This window comes from Haliotis cracherodii, unplaced genomic scaffold (genome assembly GCF_022045235.1).
Source record: "Haliotis cracherodii isolate W230 unplaced genomic scaffold, xgHalCrac1.p SCAF_20, whole genome shotgun sequence".
In the NCBI taxonomy this organism is placed as follows: domain Eukaryota; kingdom Metazoa; phylum Mollusca; class Gastropoda; order Lepetellida; family Haliotidae; genus Haliotis; species Haliotis cracherodii.
This window is the reverse complement of record NW_027266276.1, coordinates 2,066,904-2,086,556: the sequence shown is the minus strand read 5'-3', so window position 1 is coordinate 2,086,556 and position 19,653 is coordinate 2,066,904. Positions and strand designations below refer to the sequence as shown.

Genomic DNA, 19,653 nt, shown 5'->3' with positions numbered 1-19,653 from the left:
GTCGCTCATCGACGTTACAATCTTTAATTGCGTCTCTGAATGTATTCGGTGGTGGTCGGGTAGCCTAGTGGTAAAAGCGTTCGTTCGTCAGGCCGAAGACCGGGGTTCGATTCCCGACATGGGTACAATTTGTGAAGCCCATTTCTTGTGTCCTCCACCGTGATAATGCTTGAATATTGCTGAAAGCGGAGTAAAACGATACTCACTCACTCGTCCACTATAAAACAAGCAAGAAGTGTCTTCTGGGATTCCATTGTGGGGTGACATAGGCATGAATGATATCATGACAATGCTAATTGTCCACCGATGGAATGGTCTGGATAGCTTCGTCAATTAGTCTGTCTCATCAGCGATAATGTGTTTCCACCAGTGACATTTAAATGTATAATGTCGGTGTGCAGAGCTGCCAGTGTACTGTCAGAAGTGGTGAATGGCATTACGTTACGGAGAATATACGAGGAACTGTCGGTTTGTGAACAGGAACAGCCCCGTTGTGGTGGAGTGATTCTTAGTCACGAGCAGTCAGGTATGTTCCTAATTTATTCCCACTTTCTCACACTTAAAATACATCCCCGCTTTTAGACTTTGACAAAATATTCCTTTTTGGAATATATTTGACAAAAAAACCAGAAAACTTTGTTGTATGTATGTACAGTAAACTACGGTTATAACGAACACGCTTATAACGAACTAACGGATATAACGAACTAACTTTTTAGTCCCGACTATATGCTGTAGTTATGATGTATATATGCTTATAACGAATTACGGTTATAACGAACTAAAATTAGTAGTCCCATTGAGTTCGTTATAACCGTAGTTTACTGTATACTGTGTGAGCCGCCTTTGCCTCCTGCATGAGCCAAATGTTGACGATCGGGATCCTGTAAAGTGTTGAAGCGCCAAGTTTCGTCGCAATTTCGCCTTTATAATGCACGGCAAGGGCTCTTGTTCAGTGTCGCATTGCATTGCCAGATGACCATGTATCTGTTTGTGTTTAGGATTTCGCATTTTTATAGTCAGACCCTATGCCGCACGACCGCGATTTTCCCACAACGTTCTATTTTGAGTTAGTGATTTGGGTTTAACGCCACTTTTAACAGTATTCCAGTTATATCACGACGTGTCAGCTTAATGTGGGATGAAAGCCCCAAGTTGTGCAGGTTTCAGAAGTTTACCTCTTTTTTCCTGCGCTTGTTTATAGTCTCTGCACAAACGTGTTTTTGTTTTGATTGCCGCCTTGTTGGTATCTATTCTCCTCTGATTGGCGTATAAACAGTTTTTATGTTGTTCTCGTTATTTTATATGTTTGTTTTGACACATGCATCGAACTCCTTTTCTGTACAATAAAGGCGATGAAACCCTTGCCATATTCATAAGAAATGAGTCGATTGTAAGATTCCGACCACATGAGTTTATGAATCACTATCAAAAAGTGATGATACCAATGTTTAAGAAAAGGCAAACGTATTCTGCCTCGCCGGCGGCACAAGTCACAAACGGGAACACATGGTACAATAGGAAATTGCATCGGACATCATTCTTGCTACTGATGCGTCAAACATGTCTACTATACACCTTTTTAAAAACTTTACTGAGGCCTTGGACGTTGGAATCTTGATCAAACAGCTTCTGAGCACGAGTTGCATGAATTCCCATAGGGACAATAAAATATTGTCTTATCTCGTACGAAACTGCAAATAGTTCAAGGCCCAAAGACGTGCTATGCGGATGAGGGCCTGTATGCTGACTCTAATGAACCTCGGTTATACGAACGGATCCTGTTGGGATTCCTTTAAACAAATTTTCTGACCACACTTTATCGCTCTCCAACAAACATCTGTTTTATTGACCCCTACACTTGCACATATCTTTGAGGCAAATTATTAGTTAAATCATAATTTCTAGTTGTCCCTATTAGAAACTGTAGTCCTCCACATATCTAGCCTCGCCCATTAAGAGGATAGAACTACTACACATCCATGCACTTATCTTTCAGTACAGCCTTAGAGCAAGACTTATTTACCCCCTGCACGTTTTTCAACCACGACTCACACAAGTGGAAAGTTTATATTTAGATATAGAGTTGATTCAACATCTCTGCTGCCACCAAGGCTTGCACACAGGTCGACTCACGCCCGGGGCTTCAACGCCCACCCCACGGCCCTCCTGTCCTCGCCTTGCTATTGTGATTTCAACTGTTCTCGTGTCAAACATAATACGGCTGAAAATAGGCATCAATAAAAAAAATGATAGCTTTAAAAGAACCGAGTTCCAACAAATTGAAATTTTACCTAGCGATTGGTATCTTTCTCACGCGAGTTATGTTGAAATGTCTGGTTATTCAGCAGTTGGAAAGGGAAGTGAATATGTGAAATTAGTCTTTCCCTTTGACCCCAATATCATTAAACTGCAGGAAGCTACACTGTTGCCTTGGCATGTGTTTTGTGCACAGTCAGATGATCACTTTGTTTATTTGTTTGTTTGTTTGTTTGTTTGTTTGTTTGTTTGTTTGTTGTTTAACGCCGCACGTAGCAATAAATATTCCAGCTATTTGACGGCGGGATAATTGTGTAAAGCCATGTAACAAATATCATCAAGGTGCTTATGCAGTTATTTATAAATTGATTATATCCCAGTTCTTGAGTATACATAAGTAACGCGAAGATTCCAATGTATTCACGTTTGCTATTTCTCTTCACAATTACAACCACATTACACAATAACAAGCCTTCAACGTTATGGATCGTGTGTGTCTATCAATGACCGGTGATGAATAATTCTGGGTTGTTATCTCTTTCCCATCGTGGCGCATCCCTGCCGCAGAGTGAATCAAACAGCAGCTGCCTCCGTCTGTGCTGGAAGCTGGGGTTTATGCTGCAGAGGAAAGAGACATCGCATTGCTGAAGGCACTAGGTAAGTAATACGTCCAGTAAATATAAAACATGTTTTATTTGTCACACAGCTTCACTAACCAGCTTTTGTCTGTGTTGTAGAGTTCTTGGAGATGGATGTGAAGACGGTGCTTCTCTTGGTGGCAGGGATGTTAGGTGAGGACAATCTTTCAGAGTGTGTGAATTGAATGTAACGCCGCTTTGAACAGTATTTAAGTTAAGTCAGGTGTGTCAGATTGGTCTAAGACGTTCATCGATTCGGTGGATGCAAACAGTGGGGAATAATGCAGAGAGACCAAGAAGCATAATCAGGGAGAATCTCGATTCTGACCTACGATCTACGGATCCTCTCACGGTTACGGTGCGCAATGGGTAATTGGACCACGCGAGCAATTGCCTCAGAATGATCCTTGTTTCATAGTTAAGGTGGTCATCTGTCCATATATATTTGTTGTGTTGAATGGCTGCTTTGTATGGTTGTGTTGTTTAGTTGTATTGTCTAGTTGTATAGTATGGTTGTGTTGTGTGATTGTGTTGAATGAATGAATGAATGAATGAATGAATTAAATAATCTGTTCTGTTGTTCCCCATCTCCCGTGTATCCCTGACATTGTTCTGTTGTTTCCCATCTCCCGAGCATCCCTGACATTGTTCTGTTGTTTCTATCTCCCGTGTATCCCTGACATTGTTCTGTTGTTTCCCATCTCCCGTGTATCCCTGATATTGTTCTGTTGTTCCCCATCTCCCGTGTATCCCTGACATTGTTCTGTTGTTTCCCATCTCCCGAGCATCCCTGACATTGTTCTGTTGTTTCTATCTCCCGTGTATCCCTGATATTGTTCTGTTGTTCCCCATCTCCCGTGTATCCCTGACATTGTTCTGTTGTTCCCCATCTCCCGTGTATCCCTGATATTGTTCTGTTGTTTCCCATCTCCCGTGTATCCCTGACATTGTTCTGTTGTTTCCCATCTCCCGTGTATCCCTGACATTGTTCTGTTGTTTCCCATCTCCCGTGTATCCCTGACATTGTTCTGTTGTTTCCCATCTCCCGTGTATCCCTGATATTGTTCTGTTGTTTCCCATCTCCCGTGTATCCCTGACATTGTTCTGTTGTTTCTATCTCCCGTGTATCCCTGACATTGTTCTGTTGTTTCCCATCTCCCATGTATCCCTGACATTGTTCTGTTGTTTCCCATCTCCCGTGTATCCCTGACATTGTTCTGTTGTTTCCCATCTCCCGTGTATCCCTGACATTGTTCTGTTGTTTCCCATCTCCCGTGTATCCCTGACATTGTTCTGTTGTTTCCCATCTCCCGTGTATCCCTGACATTGTTCTGTTGTTTCTATCTCTCGTGTATCCCTGACATTGTTCTGTTGTTTCCCATCTCCCATGTATCCCTGATATTGTTCTGTTGTTTCCCATCTCCCGTGTATCCCTGACATTGTTCTGTTGTTCCCCATCTCCCATGTATCCCTGATATTGTTCTCTGTTGTTTCCCATCTCCCGTGTATCCCTGACATTGTTCTGTTGTTTCCCATCTCCCGTGTATCCCTGACATTGTTCTGTTGTTTCTATCTCTCGTGTATCCCTGACATTGTTCTGTTGTTTCCCATCTCCCATGTATCCCTGATATTGTTCTGTTGTTTCCCATCTCCCGTGTATCCCTGACATTGTTCTGTTGTTCCCCATCTCCCATGTATCCCTGATATTGTTCTCTGTTGTTTCCCATCTCCCATGTATCACTGATATCGTTCTGTTGTTTCCCATCTCCCGAGCATCCCTGATATTGTTCTGTTGTTTCCCATCTCCCATGTATCCCTGACATTGTTCTGTTGTTCCCCATCTCCCATGTATCCCTGATATTGTTCTCTGTTGTTTCCCATCTCCCATGTATCACTGATATCGTTCTGTTGTTTCCCATCTCCCGAGCATCCCTGATATTGTTCTGTTGTTTCCCATCTCCCATGTATCCCTGATATTGTTCTGTTGTTTCCCATCTCCCGTGTATCCCTGATATTGTTCTGTTGTTTCCCATCTCCCGTGTATCCCTGACATTGTTCTGTTGTTTCTATCTCCCGTGTATCCCTGACATTGTTCTGTTGTTTCCCATCTCCCATGTATCCCTGACATTGTTCTGTTGTTTCCCATCTCCCGTGTATCCCTGACATTGTTCTGTTGTTTCCCATCTCCCGTGTATCCCTGACATTGTTCTGTTGTTTCCCATCTCCCGTGTATCCCTGACATTGTTCTGTTGTTTCCCATCTCCCGTGTATCCCTGACATTGTTCTGTTGTTTCTATCTCTCGTGTATCCCTGACATTGTTCTGTTGTTTCCCATCTCCCATGTATCCCTGATATTGTTCTGTTGTTTCCCATCTCCCGTGTATCCCTGACATTGTTCTGTTGTTCCCCATCTCCCATGTATCCCTGATATTGTTCTCTGTTGTTTCCCATCTCCCATGTATCACTGATATCGTTCTGTTGTTTCCCATCTCCCGAGCATCCCTGATATTGTTCTGTTGTTTCCCATCTCCCATGTATCCCTGACATTGTTCTGTTGTTCCCCATCTCCCATGTATCCCTGATATTGTTCTCTGTTGTTTCCCATCTCCCATGTATCACTGATATCGTTCTGTTGTTTCCCATCTCCCGAGCATCCCTGATATTGTTCTGTTGTTTCCCATCTCCCATGTATCCCTGATATTGTTCTGTTGTTTCCCATCTCCCATGTATCCCTGACATTGTTCTGTTGTTTCCCATCTCCCGTGTATCCCTGATATTGTTCTGTTGTTTCCCATCTCCCGTGTATCCCTGACATTGTTCTGTTGTTCCCCATCTCCCATGTATCCCTGATATTGTTCTCTGTTGTTTCCCATCTCCCATGTATCACTGATATCGTTCTGTTGTTTCCCATCTCCCGTGTATCCCTGATATTGTTCTGTTGTTCCCCATCTCCCGTGTATCCCTGATATTGTTCTGTTGTTTCCCATCTCCCGTGTATCCCTGATATTGTTCTGTTGTTTCCCATCTCCCGTGTATCCCTGACATTGTTCTGTTGTTTCCCATCTCCCGAGCATCCCTGATATTGTTCTGTTGTTTCCCATCTCCCGTGTATCCCTGACATTGTTCTGTTGTTTCCCATCTCCCGTGTATCCCTGATATTGTTCTGTTGTTTCCCATCTCCCGTGTATCCCTGATATTGTTCTGTTGTTTCCCATCTCCCGTGTATCCCTGATATTGTTCTGTTGTTCCCCCGTGTATCCCTGACATTGTTCTGTTGTTTCCCATCTCCCGTGTATCCCTGATATTGTTCTGTTGTTTCCCATCTCCCGTGTATCCCTGATATTGTTCTGTTGTTCCCCCGTGTATCCCTGATATTGTTCTGTTGTTCCCCATCTCCCATGTATCCCTGATATTGTTCTCTGTTGTTTCCCATCTCCCGTGAACCCCTGATATTGTTCTGTTGTTTCCCATCTCACGTGTATCCCTGATATTGTTCTGTTGTTTCCCATCTCCCGAGCATCCCTGATATTGTTCTGTTGTTTCCCATCTCCCGAGCATCCCTGACATTGTTCTGTTGTTTCTATCTCCCGTGTATCCCTGACATTGTTCTGTTGTTCCCCATCTCCCGTGTATCCCTGATATTGTTCTGTTGTTTCCCATCTCCCATGTATCCCTGATATTGTTCTGTTGTTCCCCATCTCCCATGTATCCCTGATATTGTTCTCTGTTGTTTCCCATCTCCCGTGAACCCCTGATATTGTTCTGTTGTTTCCCATCTCACGTGTATCCCTGATATTGTTCTGTTGTTTCCCATCTCCCGAGCATCCCTGATATTGTTCTGTTGTTCCCCATCTCCCGTGTATCCCTGACATTGTTCTGTTGTTTCTATCTCCCGAGCATCCCTGACATTGTTCTGTTGTTTCCCATCTCCCATGTATCCCTGATATTGTTCTGTTGTTTCTATCTCCCGAGCATCCCTGACATTGTTCTGTTGTTTCCCATCTCCCGTGTATCCCTGATATTGTTCTGTTGTTTCCCATCTCCCGAGCATCCCTGACATTGTTCTGTTGTTTCCCATCTCCCGTGTATCCCTGATATTGTTCTGTTGTTCCCCATCTCCCGTGTATTCCTGATATCGTTCTGTTGTTTCCCATCTCCCGTGTATCCCTGACATTGTTCTGTTGTTTCCCATCCCCCGTGTATCCCTGATATTGTTCTCTGTTGTTTCTATCTCCCGAGCATCCCTGATATTGTTCTGTTGTCAGCCTCTGCAGCCTGTAATCCCAAACACAGCCTCGTCACTGATTTGTTTCGCAACTACGACAAACGTGTTGAACCTTTCGGGCCTAACGAGACACTGGACGTGTGGATGGACGTTACCCTGGTCGAGGTGTCCGACATCGTAAGTGCACTTAATATTCATATTGCAGTATTGTCCCAGTAGTTAAAACTCAGTTGTGATACACTTAGGTTGTATGTTGCAAAGGTGGCGGTATGCCGTGAAGAGCACCTTACTCTTCCAACATTCGAATTGACTTTCTCAGTACGATGTTACCATTTCCTAGGTTTCTTAGGCTGCCAGGGACATTGTTACTGAGTAAGTGAGGGAGCTGTGTTTAGTGTTTTATATAACGTCATGCTTGAATCTAAAACAAAATATATTTGCCGTTTGTATTGCAAAAATTGTTTGTTTTGAATAAAATGAAAAGCAAAGTACTTTCTTCGTATACTTTAGTCTGCGTAGTAGAGACATCATCATATTTCCGTTCACTTATTGCAGGACGAGAGAAAGCAAGTGATGACGACAAATTGCTGGATACATTTGGTAAATATGAGAGAGTGAATGAGTTTTACGCTGTTTTGATCAGTATTCCAGTAATATCCCAAAGTGTCAGCTTTATGTGAGAAGAAGTCGAATAAATGATACAGGTAGTGGACACCTTCCACCGTTTACCTGAAACCCACGTGCATGGGCTGACAAATCAAGGTTCATAATCAGTCCAGGATTCGAACCAAAAATCATCGGATCCTTGAATATCATAATAACTTTACAGTTCTCCCATCAACCGTTAATACACGCTTAATGGGGCGCTTTGGGTGTAGTCCCTTTGTTCTAGGCCATACAAATCATGCCACGGGCTTGCTCCAGCGTGAAAGAAACTAGTGAGTGCCCTGTCCGACTTATGCGAGTTTAAATCGCACAAACGTTGACATCCTCGTGCGACATGTGCTCTCCATCGATCTTCTCTACAGTGTTCCATATCAGGCAGTAGTTGATTTTGCCCAAAATTCATGCACGGGAATTTATACACGACCTCATTTCATTAGTAACAATAGACACACGTCACTAGCGACCGAGTGTATTGTGGTGTATACAAACTGTGAAGTGTTGACGATGATTCTGGCTACGTTAGACCACCGGTACCAAGCAGGTTTATACACGATCTGTGATAATGAGAGTGAGGTGTTTTTAATAATCAGTGTGGGTGTAATTGTACCAAAGTTATTTCAAATCCCGATTATCTTTTGAGCAGGACGTTTTATTCAGATTTTGAGATTATAGTAAAAACCAGACACACTTCCATTATACTCTCTAAAATATATCACAAGTTTCAGGATATTGGATTATGCATATTTTTCCAGGTATGGAGGGATACATCATTGGCATGGCAACAGGAAGATTATGAAAACGTGACCGACCTACGGATCCCATCCGATGCCATATGGACGCCTGACATTCGAATAAAAAACTCGTAAGTACCCCTTTGTTAGAAAGTGCATGCATATTGATGAAAACATATCAGAAATAGTTAATGTTGTTTGTATGTGTATATACTGACACTGACAGAAAAAGTAAGTAAAGTTAAATTGGTCAGTGAATTTCACTGTCAACTCAGACACTAACATGTTGGTAGCCTTTAGTGAGTGAGTGAGTGAGTTAAAATTTAACGTCACATTGGCATTATTTCAGCCATATCGTGACGAGGGTATTAGTAACCACATTGTATTTTGTTTACTGATTAGACTGGTAGATCCCCTATCCTACATTAGTACAATTCACTACTCAATTTGTAGAGAATACTATCCATCTTTCAAAGAACTACTGGTTTAAGTAGTGAAATCCACTAATTTAATCATTGATCTTTACCTGTAGTAAGTTGCGATCCGGCGTAGAATAGGTATTCAGCAACCCATGCTTGCCGTCTGTCCTTGTCGTAAGAGGCGGCTAACAGGATCGGGTGGTCAGGGTCGCTGACTTGGTTAATGCATGTCTTTGTTTCCCATTTGCGTGGATCGATGCTCATGATATCAGTCACTGATATTATGAGACTCGATTATTATATCATATAGCTGGAATATTGCTGAGTGCAACGTTAACCAACAAACAATACAATACATGTAGAAAGTTGCACGGCACTTTAATACAGATTTGTTTCTGTGCTTTTGACGGCTACTGAAAACATGTACAATGTACATAAGAAATGACAACAGGTGAAAGATGACATAATTGTTTCTGGTTGCTGTGTATGTCTGTTTACATGATACAACAAAAAGCAATTGGCAGGCAAATAAAATAAACAAATCTTGTTTTACACTGGCAAATGTAACCAACCTCCCATTGCGTACTTGCTCTAAAGCTTATAGTTTTGTCAGTCATGACAAAATGTCATCAGCAACGTTACAAAACCAATGTATACCTGAAACTCTGACTCATAAGTATCAAAATGTGTTGTGAAGAAAACTGAAAAAGATAAACCAAAATTCACAAACATTTCCATATTTAACAAATGTTATATTTCGGATAACTCTTAGTAAAGTACAGATTCTCCCGTCCCGAACTCACACTGCCAGAGTGAGGCACCTAACTGCCAGCAAACAAAGTCAGCGATTTAACCCACTCAGCCACCGAGGCTTCCACAAAAATGAAAATCCGACAACTAGTAGTCTAGATCACGAACGTTGTGTACCCTCTGGCAAATGTAAATTGCCACGGCTCCCATGGTCGAAAGTTCTGAATACTCAATGTCATTTAGAAAGTGACCAAATGTAACAAATGTTATATTTGGAAAAACATTCTCTTAGTAAAGTACAGATTCTCGAACTTTTGGGGGTTGAGTCGCGTTCGGGATGTCAGGACCCTTACCGTATTCATAAGAAATCTCTGGCAAAAGCAGAGTCGATTGTATGATTCCGACTATATCATGAGCATGCGTGTATGAATAACAACCAAATAGTGATGATACTGGGTGTCATACATCAACGGGCCCTCCAGGTCCTCAATGTTCTAGGAAGCTGTGTTCGGCCCGAATTATGTCAGTAACTGAAAATACAATTGATCGGTACCTTCCTTCAACATGAGTTCTGTCACAGATCAACAATGATAGTTAGCTTAAACACTGCTAAAAAAATATTATTTGATGTTAGATTAAACCCGTCATTCCATTTAGCAATGCCGTATTTTGCAAATATGGTGGAACATTAATTAGAGTTAGCAGCGCTAAAACTGGTTCAAAATAAGCGACGTGAGATCACACAGGGTGAAGGTGTTGTATAACAATGATGCACACATTTTCGCGGCACTTAATATATATGAAGAACTTATATGTTTTACCTTGAGTTTGATAGGCTATAAAATATATTAAAAGATTATTTGTTAGCAACTTCATTTTCTCCTTCGTTCCGCAAAACGGTGAACGTGACACTGCTTAAAGTGGAAATGAACAATACTATCAGTCTAGGTGCCAAAACTGAAATATATTACCTTCTCCCTAAAGCAGTATCATGCAGTCTACCTGGCAGCATAGTACATTCGCTGTTTACTAACCTACTGGCCACTGATAGTAAACGGAATATGCTTATACATCATGATAACAACATGTTATTTATTTCTAATGTTAGTTTTATGGCGAGAATGTGATGTTATGAATATTTCTGTTATCTTATACAATTAGCAATAATCTCAATTATCAATAAGGAGTGCAGTACCTTCATAATAGGAAGATACATGTTCCTGGAAAAATGTAAAGCACCACTCGTGCTTCATTTCTTTCGCCATATATCCTGAAGAACCATGCGTCTCTTGGAAATATCTCAATATATATGACACTAATCTTACATGTTTCATGGATAGCATTACACCACTGATTCCTGCTGAAGGTTGGTGAAAGAACACTGTGTGTTTCTTCACGCGGGGCACATACTGGGTTCGTTATATGACAGGATGCAAAGGTGGAGAGGAATTTATTAATTGTTAGGCACAATTTTATGGATAACAACTTCTTTAATACTGTGAAAAGCGACGTTTCGGTATAGATCCTTATACCGTTGTCAAGCAAGACTGCCATCTCGGACCATATAAGCAACTGTCCCAATCACATCATCAACTGGGACAACGTCCAAATCCTCGCCAACAACCTCCATGATTTCACTAAAAGAAAACTAACAGAAGCAGTCCACATTCGCCGCCACAAGCCATCAATCAACAGAGATCAAGGCTATTTCATCCCACCCGCCTACTATGAAGTCATCAAACAATAATCACAAGCGACTACAGATATTTAAACATAGCCCACGAACTAAACCACCAGGTTCAAAAACTAGTCCAAATAGCCAAAAGTAGAGACTAGAAAAAATTCTGCGAAGGTATAAATAACCGTACATATGCCAGAATGGTCTGGCGCAAAATCCACGCCATTAGAGGCTTAAAACGACATAAAAAAACCTAACATTGACAACTCAACCAACCCCGCCCAAAAAGCAAATAATCTCGCCAACCACTTTTCAAGCCGTTAGCAGTAACACCAACTTCAGTCAAAAATTCCAAGATAAACTTAAAACAGAAAACAAACCCACAAAAGAACCAAACAATAACAATCTAGAAATAAATCAACCCTACACAATGGAGGAGCTCCTCTACGTAATCCAAAACAGGAAAAAGGGCACAGCCCCAGGATTAGACCTAACTTCTTACCAAATAATTAAAAAACTCCCCCTAAAACTACTCAAGGCACTACTCAAACTATACAATCTCATCTACCTAAACGGACAGGTTCCTACTCCCTGGAAACAGGCCCTAGTCATACCAATCCCTAAACCTAATAAACCAGCTAATCAAGCTAACTCATATAGACCAATATCCCTTACTTCAAACTTATGTAAAGTAAAGGAATCAATGGCTAAAAATAGATTACAACATTACTTAACCCAAAATAACATCGTAAACCCAGATCAAAGCGGTTTCACTCCTGGCCGCTCAACCCTAGATAACCTCGCCCGACTAGAACAAGATATTAAGACAGGACAACTAAATAAACAATAAACCACAGGCATCTTCTTAGAATTCTCTAAAGCTTTCGAACTGGTATGGCACGATGGGCTAATACAAAAACTTAAAAAATAGGACTCAAAGGTCAGATAATAAACTACATCCAGGACTTCCTAAACAATCGTAAAATAACCGTGGGTATACACCAAACTCTATCGGACCAATGTCCCCTAGAAAATGGCACTCCACAGGGCAGTATCCTCAGCCCCACCCTCTTCAATATAATGATAAACGATCTATTCGAGGACCTATCCCCTAAAGTAAACACATCAAAATTCGCGGATGATGGAGCCATCTGGATCCGCACTAAAAGCATGAAAATGGTCCAAAATTTACTCCAAAAATATCTTAATAAAATACAACAATGGGCTGACAAATGGGGCTTCTCCCTTAACTCAGAAAAAACAACAGGAATAGTATTCAAACATAAAAACACGAAACCCGCCTCCCCAATCCTCCAGCTAAACAATCAAACAATCAAATTTCAAAAACAAACCAAATTCTTAGGACTTATTTTCGATGAACATCTCACCTGGGATGCTCACATCCAAAACCTAACAACTAAATGCAGTAAAGACCTAAACACCCTTATGATGCCTAACTGGCTCTAACTGGGGAGCCTCCAAAGATACCCTCCTCTCTCTCTACATATCACTAATTAGATCAAAACTAAACTACGGCTGCGCCATATACAACACCCTAAACAACTCTCTATCTAAAAAACTTGACTCAATACAATATCAGGCTCTCAAACTAATTACACGCACCCAACATGGCACCTCCTACACCTCACTTCAGGCCTTAACAGGAGAAATGCCACTAAGTCTACGCAGGGAACAGCTAAGCTTAAATTTCTGGGCTGCGTCCCAATCAAACCCTCTCATCCAAAACTTAATAAACCAAAATATCAGCCCCAAAAACCAAGCTCTAGCTCGTAAACACCCCTTACTTACCCCAATATCCCAAAGAATAACAAACTACCTAAATGAACACCAAATTAAAAATCTTAAACAAAACTGCAAACAATCAAATATCTTCAACCCTAAACTTAAAATACCCAAAATAGACACAACACTAGCTAGCCAAATAAATAAACAAACCGACCCAAACATAGCTAAAACTACCACACTAGCATACATACACGAAAATTGGCCAAATTGGTGTCACATTTACACGGACGGTTCTCAGATCCGACCTCCAAACACACAGGTTTTGGAGTCCATACCACACAACCAACTAAAACCACACAGTCCTTCCGACTCCCAAACAACCAATCAATATTCACGGCAGAACTAATGGCCATGGCCTCAGCCCTCCATAATCAAGAATCCAAAAAACACCAAAAAAATCCTAATACTTACCGACTCCCTAAGTGGACTGCAAGCCCTCTAAAACAAAAATACCAAAAACCGACCTAAATTAATAAATCAAATACTTAAAAGCTCCAACGACCTAACTAAGGCAGGCAAACAAATAACTTTCTTGTGGATACCCGCCCACGTAGAAATATACGGTAATGAAAACGCCGATAAAGCAGCTAAACTATCCCTCAAAATCCCAGAAATAAGCTTAAACTTACCCATCTCAAAATCAGAAATTAAAAGTGTAAAAAAGCAAAAAATCACAAAAAAATGGCATAACCTATATCTAAACTCAAATAGCCAAATCAAAAAAGTGCTCAGCAAACCACTAACCAAACCATAAATTCTCCATCCATCAACAAAAGTCGACAGACTAATCACTAAACTCCAAACAGGACACACCAACCTAAATAACCACCTAAATTTTAAAAAAAAAACACACTACAGGTAACTGCCCACACTGCAAACAACCAGAAACCCCAGAACACGCACTCATCCACTGCACACACTACCTAACACATCGAACCGCATTACAAACCACCCTCAATCTAAACAAGGCTCCCACTCTAGAAGCAATACTAAACCCACAAAATAAACTAGAAAACTTCCAGGCCTTAGGCGTATTCTTAATAAAAACGGAACTTATAAAACGCATCTAAAAACACAATAACCTACCAAATCAAAATCACATAAACAAACAAACATCCACCATACCCAGCTCCCTTAGTTCTCCTCCCCAACCCCATCGGCATCAATTCCAAATCTCAAAATTCCCAAATTCTATATAAGCAACCCCTAAACCCCCCTCTTGGGTTGCACACACCACTTTCGCCCCTCTCGGAAACACATTAATTGGCCTGGCCGGGCCCAAGTGCGAAATACGCATCGGTAGGAAAGCGCACGTTAAATCTCCAAAGTAAGTAAGTAAGTACCCTCATTCAGTCTTGCTTGACAACGGTATAAGGATCTATACCGAAACGTCGCTTTTCACAGTATTAAAGAAGTTGTTATCCATAAAATTGTGTCTATCTTGTCATCCGTCAACTTCTAAGTAATGCCTATCATACAATTGATTACTTGTCATGATGCAGCTGCAAAAGCCACTATTAGGTTGGAAACTATTGTGTGCTTGGTCATTCTCTGGTTTCAAATTACCACCTCCGATGGAGATATGACTGTATGCGTTCTGTGGCTGGTTCTCAATCTTCCGATTACAAAACTCTGCATTGAAAACGTACGTTTATCCCCCGATATATGAACCACTCGGTCACTGTATGTCAATACGAATAAGTCACAAATATGTTTTGTCTGGGAAATGTAGAAATTGCAATTTTGTGTTGATATATAATACAGTAAGCGGTGCTTATCTTTTTTTGTCACTATATATGTATGTGTGTCTTGTGCATGCGTGTTTAAATATGCACGTGCGTGTACGTTCCTTTTCTTGTGCATGTGAAATGTCAGATGCTGAATCATTTTGGAAAGACAATTATTTAAATTTGAAATAATATGTTGTGGAATACCTAAACACATACTTTCATTACTGCCCAATGTTGAGGAATTGTTCAAAGCCCCTTAAACTAGTTACAGTGACAGATTGAAATTGTTTTATTCATTTATCGTGCAGAGTGGAAGTAAACAACCAAATGTCGCCCAGCGAGCACAACAACGCAATAGTACAGTCAAGTGGAGAAGTATTACTGACGTATCAGGTCATCTTAAAAACGTTGTGTACAATTTACGTTGCCTACTTCCCCATGGATCAACAACACTGTCAGATGACGTTCCAGTCGTGGACATCCAATGGTGATCAACTAAATATCACAAATGGTGAAAGTGGAGACGTAGGTTTATATGAATACATTGTCAGTGCGGAATGGGACATGGTCTCCTTCAAGAAAAGTCGTAATGTCTTAACTTACCAATGTTGCCCCGAGTCCTACCTCACATTGACGTACCGAGTGGTCGTGAGACGGAGGCCCTTGTTCTTCCTGGTTAATCTAATGATGCCCTGTCTAGTCATCACGTTGGTTGCTCTGCTGGGACTTCTGGTGCCGAATGAATCTGGAGAGAAAATATCCATAGGAATCACGTCTCTCCTGGCAATGATAGCATTGTTGCTTGTTATCTCGTCATTATTGCCACCGACGTCTTTAGCGATTCCTCTTATTGGTATGTTTTTACTTCTTTAATGTTTTTTAAGTGAGTGAGTGGGTAAGTTGAGTTTAACTCCGCAGTACTTCATATATTTCATGGCGTAACAGCTCCAGGGACTGGGCATTTGGTATTCGAGTGGTTGGCTCGGGTTTATTCAAGACACCGAAAATGTCCAAGTACACGGTTGAAAATATGATTGACAAACATCTTGAAAAACATTGAGCTACTTTGTAACGGGCGCCAGATGTGAACGCTCATAAGAGGTCCAATGGTAAATAAATTACTCTCATTTTTTTACACACATATAGTCTTATCGAAAACAAATAGAAGGTTTATCATTCAGAACTTGATTTTACAAAACAAACTTTTAAAGCACACAAATAGTGTTATGATTGTCAATCATGTTTACATTATCAGTGTCAAAAACAAACAAAATAAGGCTTTTTAACCTTTGAGTTAGCTACATGTATGTATCATTTGAACACGTATCCGTATTAACGACAAAACACAAAGTCAGGTGTAATCTTGCAGTTTTAACCTTGCTGTTCCTCCAAAACAATAGGTATTTTCGCTGTAATAGCATTCTGTCTCTTTCGTGGGCAGGTGGTGAAGAAACTGGTCATTTTAGCGTTTGCTATGGGCTTCCTTTTCAGTGGTCCTGTCAGTTGTTTAGCTGATCTGAGGCAACTGGTATCTGTGAGGAAAACGAGGGTTGACTGATAAATTCTGAACCTCAAATAGAAGGAATGGCGTAATAGGACAAATAGGTAATTGTGTTGTGGACATTGCATGAAGTCGTAGGGGAATATCCACACAAACTTGAGTTAATTGAGCAAATCGTTTCGCTGTTATGAGTCAGTAAAATATGCAAGATTCTGTGAGAGGCCGTAGCATCAAAAGTCATCCATGAGATATGAGTTCTACACAAGGGAGGGTTGTTCCGTTCTATTCCACTGTAATATGGAGGGCAGCAGAGTTAAAGCCTGAAGACCCAGACAGGTTCTTCCAGTGATTTGTGACTATGTCCCATTAGCTGGAGAGGTTATCAAAATGGTAGACTTTATCTGAACATATTATGCTGCATTAATTTTTTCTGGCGATTACGGGATGAAATTAAAACTTAGACACGTGGGATGCTGACAAAAGGTGGTGTGCTCTTGCATCAGGACAATGCACCAGTTCATAAATTAGTTATTGCCATGGACAGCAGATTCGTGGACAGCCAAAAGAAGAACTTCTACGAAAGTGTGATACATCCCTCCAACATCGTTTGCAGATGTTTATCAATTATCAATGGAAGGGAGGTCGTTTGAAAAAAAGATCGTTTTTATGTCTCTCTATTCGCGAATCAGTCAACCCTCGTATCACAATCCCGCACATGGACTAAAATAAATGTGTGCATCGCCTTATGCCATCATGGAGAAAAAACATGTTCTTTATGTCTGAAAAATATGAAGATTTGAAGCAAATAAATTATTGCAAGATATTTTTTTAAAAACATATATTTAGGCTCGTAGTTTAAGTTTAAGTTTATGTTTAAGTAAAATTATAAGTTGGTTTTGAAACTGTAACTGAATAAAATACCAGGTCTCGGGTCTTCTTTATTTTGAGGAACATAATAAAGAAGTTGACATCCATAAATTCAATTATCAAGGAGTAAGCATTAACTCCGAAACGTTGTGTTCCTCATAATTAAGAAGTTGACATCCATAAATTCAATTATCAAGGAGTAAGCATTAACTCCGAAACGCTGTGTTCCTCATAATAAAGAAGTTGACATCCATAAATTCAATTATGAAAGAATATGCATATACTCCGAAACGTTGTGTTCCGTATAATGAAGAAGTTGAAATTCATAAAATCTCGTCCTTATGTGTTTCACTTCTAAATGCTTTTCAAAGACGTGAGTTTGACATTAGAGTTTGATATAGTTTGTTATTGGATGCCCTCTGGCCTGGAAAGAGTTTGTTATCAGCATTCCCTGATTTCGATATTGTTTCTCATCATAATTCCTGTATATTCGATAATCAGACTCCCCTCAAAACACACACACACACACACACACACACACACACACACACACACACACACACACACACACACACACACACACACTCTTATATGCATGCACGCACGCGCGCACACACACACACACACACACACACACACACACACACACACACACACACACACACACTACCTCCTTATATTTTTTGGGTTGCATAATATCATGCTCTCGAATAAAATATCCTTAATGTGAGTTCTTCTCCCCCAGGTAAGTACTACGCTGTCAGTATCCTCATTGTGTCGCTGAGTACAGGCCTGGCCGTGCTCACTCTCAATATTCATCACCGAGGAGCGAGGGGACACAAACTGCCAAGGCTTGTGAAAACTGTGTGCTTTAGTTTTCTTGCCAGGATCCTGTTCATCAAAATAGACGTGCCAGAGTCTGACGACCAGGAAATGGTATGTTTGATGCTTAAGTGATTCTTTGATACTGTCGGCAATAGTTTCGTTGGGTGAAAACTGTTATTTCATCATTAGGCTTGTGTTCAGTAATTTATATATGCAGATGTTTTTAACATCGTATGTGGTATATAGATAACAATATTCTTGTCAACTGTGATCAAATGATAATGCTAGAGAATGAGAGATTGGGGGGACATAGTGACTGTTGATGAAAGATTCTCAGAACTGATGTCCTTTAATTGCTTTTTCTAAGTCCTCGTGTGCTTTCTATTAAAGGCTCGGGTTTCCCTCTGACATGCTCTCTATTTCCATACTTCACACACAGGCCCGAAATCCCGCTTATGACGAGGCCAACCATGCAGACAAACCTGCACCCACCCTGAGCCTGATGGAGGGACAGCAGGCTGGGGGGACTAACGTGGTGGATGTTCTCAACCGACTGCTCCACACAGTAGAGCAGGCCGTAGGGCTACAGAAGAGGAGGGTCGCCAAACAAGACAGCCTTGACCAGATTACATATGAATGGAAGCAGCTAGCCATTGTTCTCGAACGCGCTCTGACAATCATATTTCTCTTTGTCACTGTTTTCACGGCGGTTGCAATGTTCTCCTAGACTCTAGATGTGGGTGGAATCTGGTGGTAAAGTGTTCGCTTGTCAGACAGCAGGTTTCTATTCCCCGTATGGGTAAGACACTTACTATGTTATCCAAAGCTCTATAACCTGGATGTAGTCCGGCGATTATACCAATTTCTTGGTTTCAAGTGCCCATATTGTGCTCTGTGTGCGTGTGTGCGTGCGTGCGTGCGTGCGTGCATGCATGCGTGCGTGCATGCATGCGTGCGTGTGTGTGGAATACCTGGTGTCCCATGTTGCTGAAATATTGCTGAAAGAGGCGTACAACAACAATGACCCTAGCAACCTATTGTCTTGCATGACGACGGGCACCAGTATCATTTGTTTGGTGCTCGGAAGTTGCCATCGGGTAGCTGCATAGGGCTACAGAAGAGGAGGGTCGCAAAGCACGACAGCCTTGATAAGACTACATGTGCCGTCGTCATTGTTTACAGGACGGTTGCAATGTTGACCTAGACGCTATAGCCAGTTGGTAGACCAGTGGGAAAAATGTTCGCACGTCAAGCAGGAGACCTTGCTTCTGTTTTCGATATAAGTACGGTATTTATCAAGTTCTTCTTGGCTAGAAAATTCGGGGGTAGCCCAGTCGTTAAAGTGTTCGATTGGCAGGCAGCAGTAATGGTCTTTAGTCCTTATATGTACGACACTTATTGTGTCCTCACAGCCTCTAGAAACTGGGTTAAAGAGTTTCTTGGTTTAGAGTCCCAACATGGGTGCAGTGTGTGTGTGTGTGTGTGTGTGTGTGTGTGTGTGTGTGTGTGTGTGTGTGTGTGTGTGTGTGTGTGTGTGTGTGTGTGTGTGTGCCAACAT

The 19,653-nt window shown here is 41.2% G+C and overlaps 1 protein-coding gene across 2 annotated transcripts; it reads left to right on the top strand.

Annotated features, from left to right (window-relative positions):
• The first annotated feature begins 452 nt into the window (after nt 1-452).
• On the top strand, nt 453-19,653 carry LOC139470199 (neuronal acetylcholine receptor subunit alpha-10-like). 2 transcript variants are annotated; one of them, XM_071252514.1, is made up of 9 exons: nt 453-526; nt 2,827-2,916; nt 2,997-3,050; nt 7,172-7,299; nt 7,678-7,722; nt 8,541-8,650; nt 15,211-15,755; nt 18,016-18,206; nt 18,535-19,653. In XM_071252514.1, exons 3-9 carry the CDS (start codon nt 3,008-3,010, stop codon nt 18,820-18,822), a joined length of 1,350 nt encoding a protein of 449 aa, XP_071108615.1. In that variant the 5' UTR covers nt 453-526; nt 2,827-2,916; nt 2,997-3,007; the 3' UTR covers nt 18,823-19,653. The 2 variants fall into 2 exon arrangements, with proteins under 2 accessions (XP_071108615.1, XP_071108614.1); XM_071252513.1 differs by having other exon boundaries at nt 7,163-7,299.

Excerpts from the sequence above, each read along its gene's own strand:
- LOC139470199 (XM_071252513.1), top strand. The coding sequence starts at position 3,008 with ATGGATGTGAAGACGGTGCTTCTCTTGGTGGCAGGGATGTTAG. Across the intron at positions 3,051-7,162 it reads CTTGGTGGCAGGGATGTTAG|CCTCTGCAGCCTGTAATCCC; the intron begins GTGAGGACAATC and ends TTCTGTTGTCAG. Across the intron at positions 7,723-8,540 it reads CAAATTGCTGGATACATTTG|GTATGGAGGGATACATCATT; the intron begins GTAAATATGAGA and ends ATATTTTTCCAG.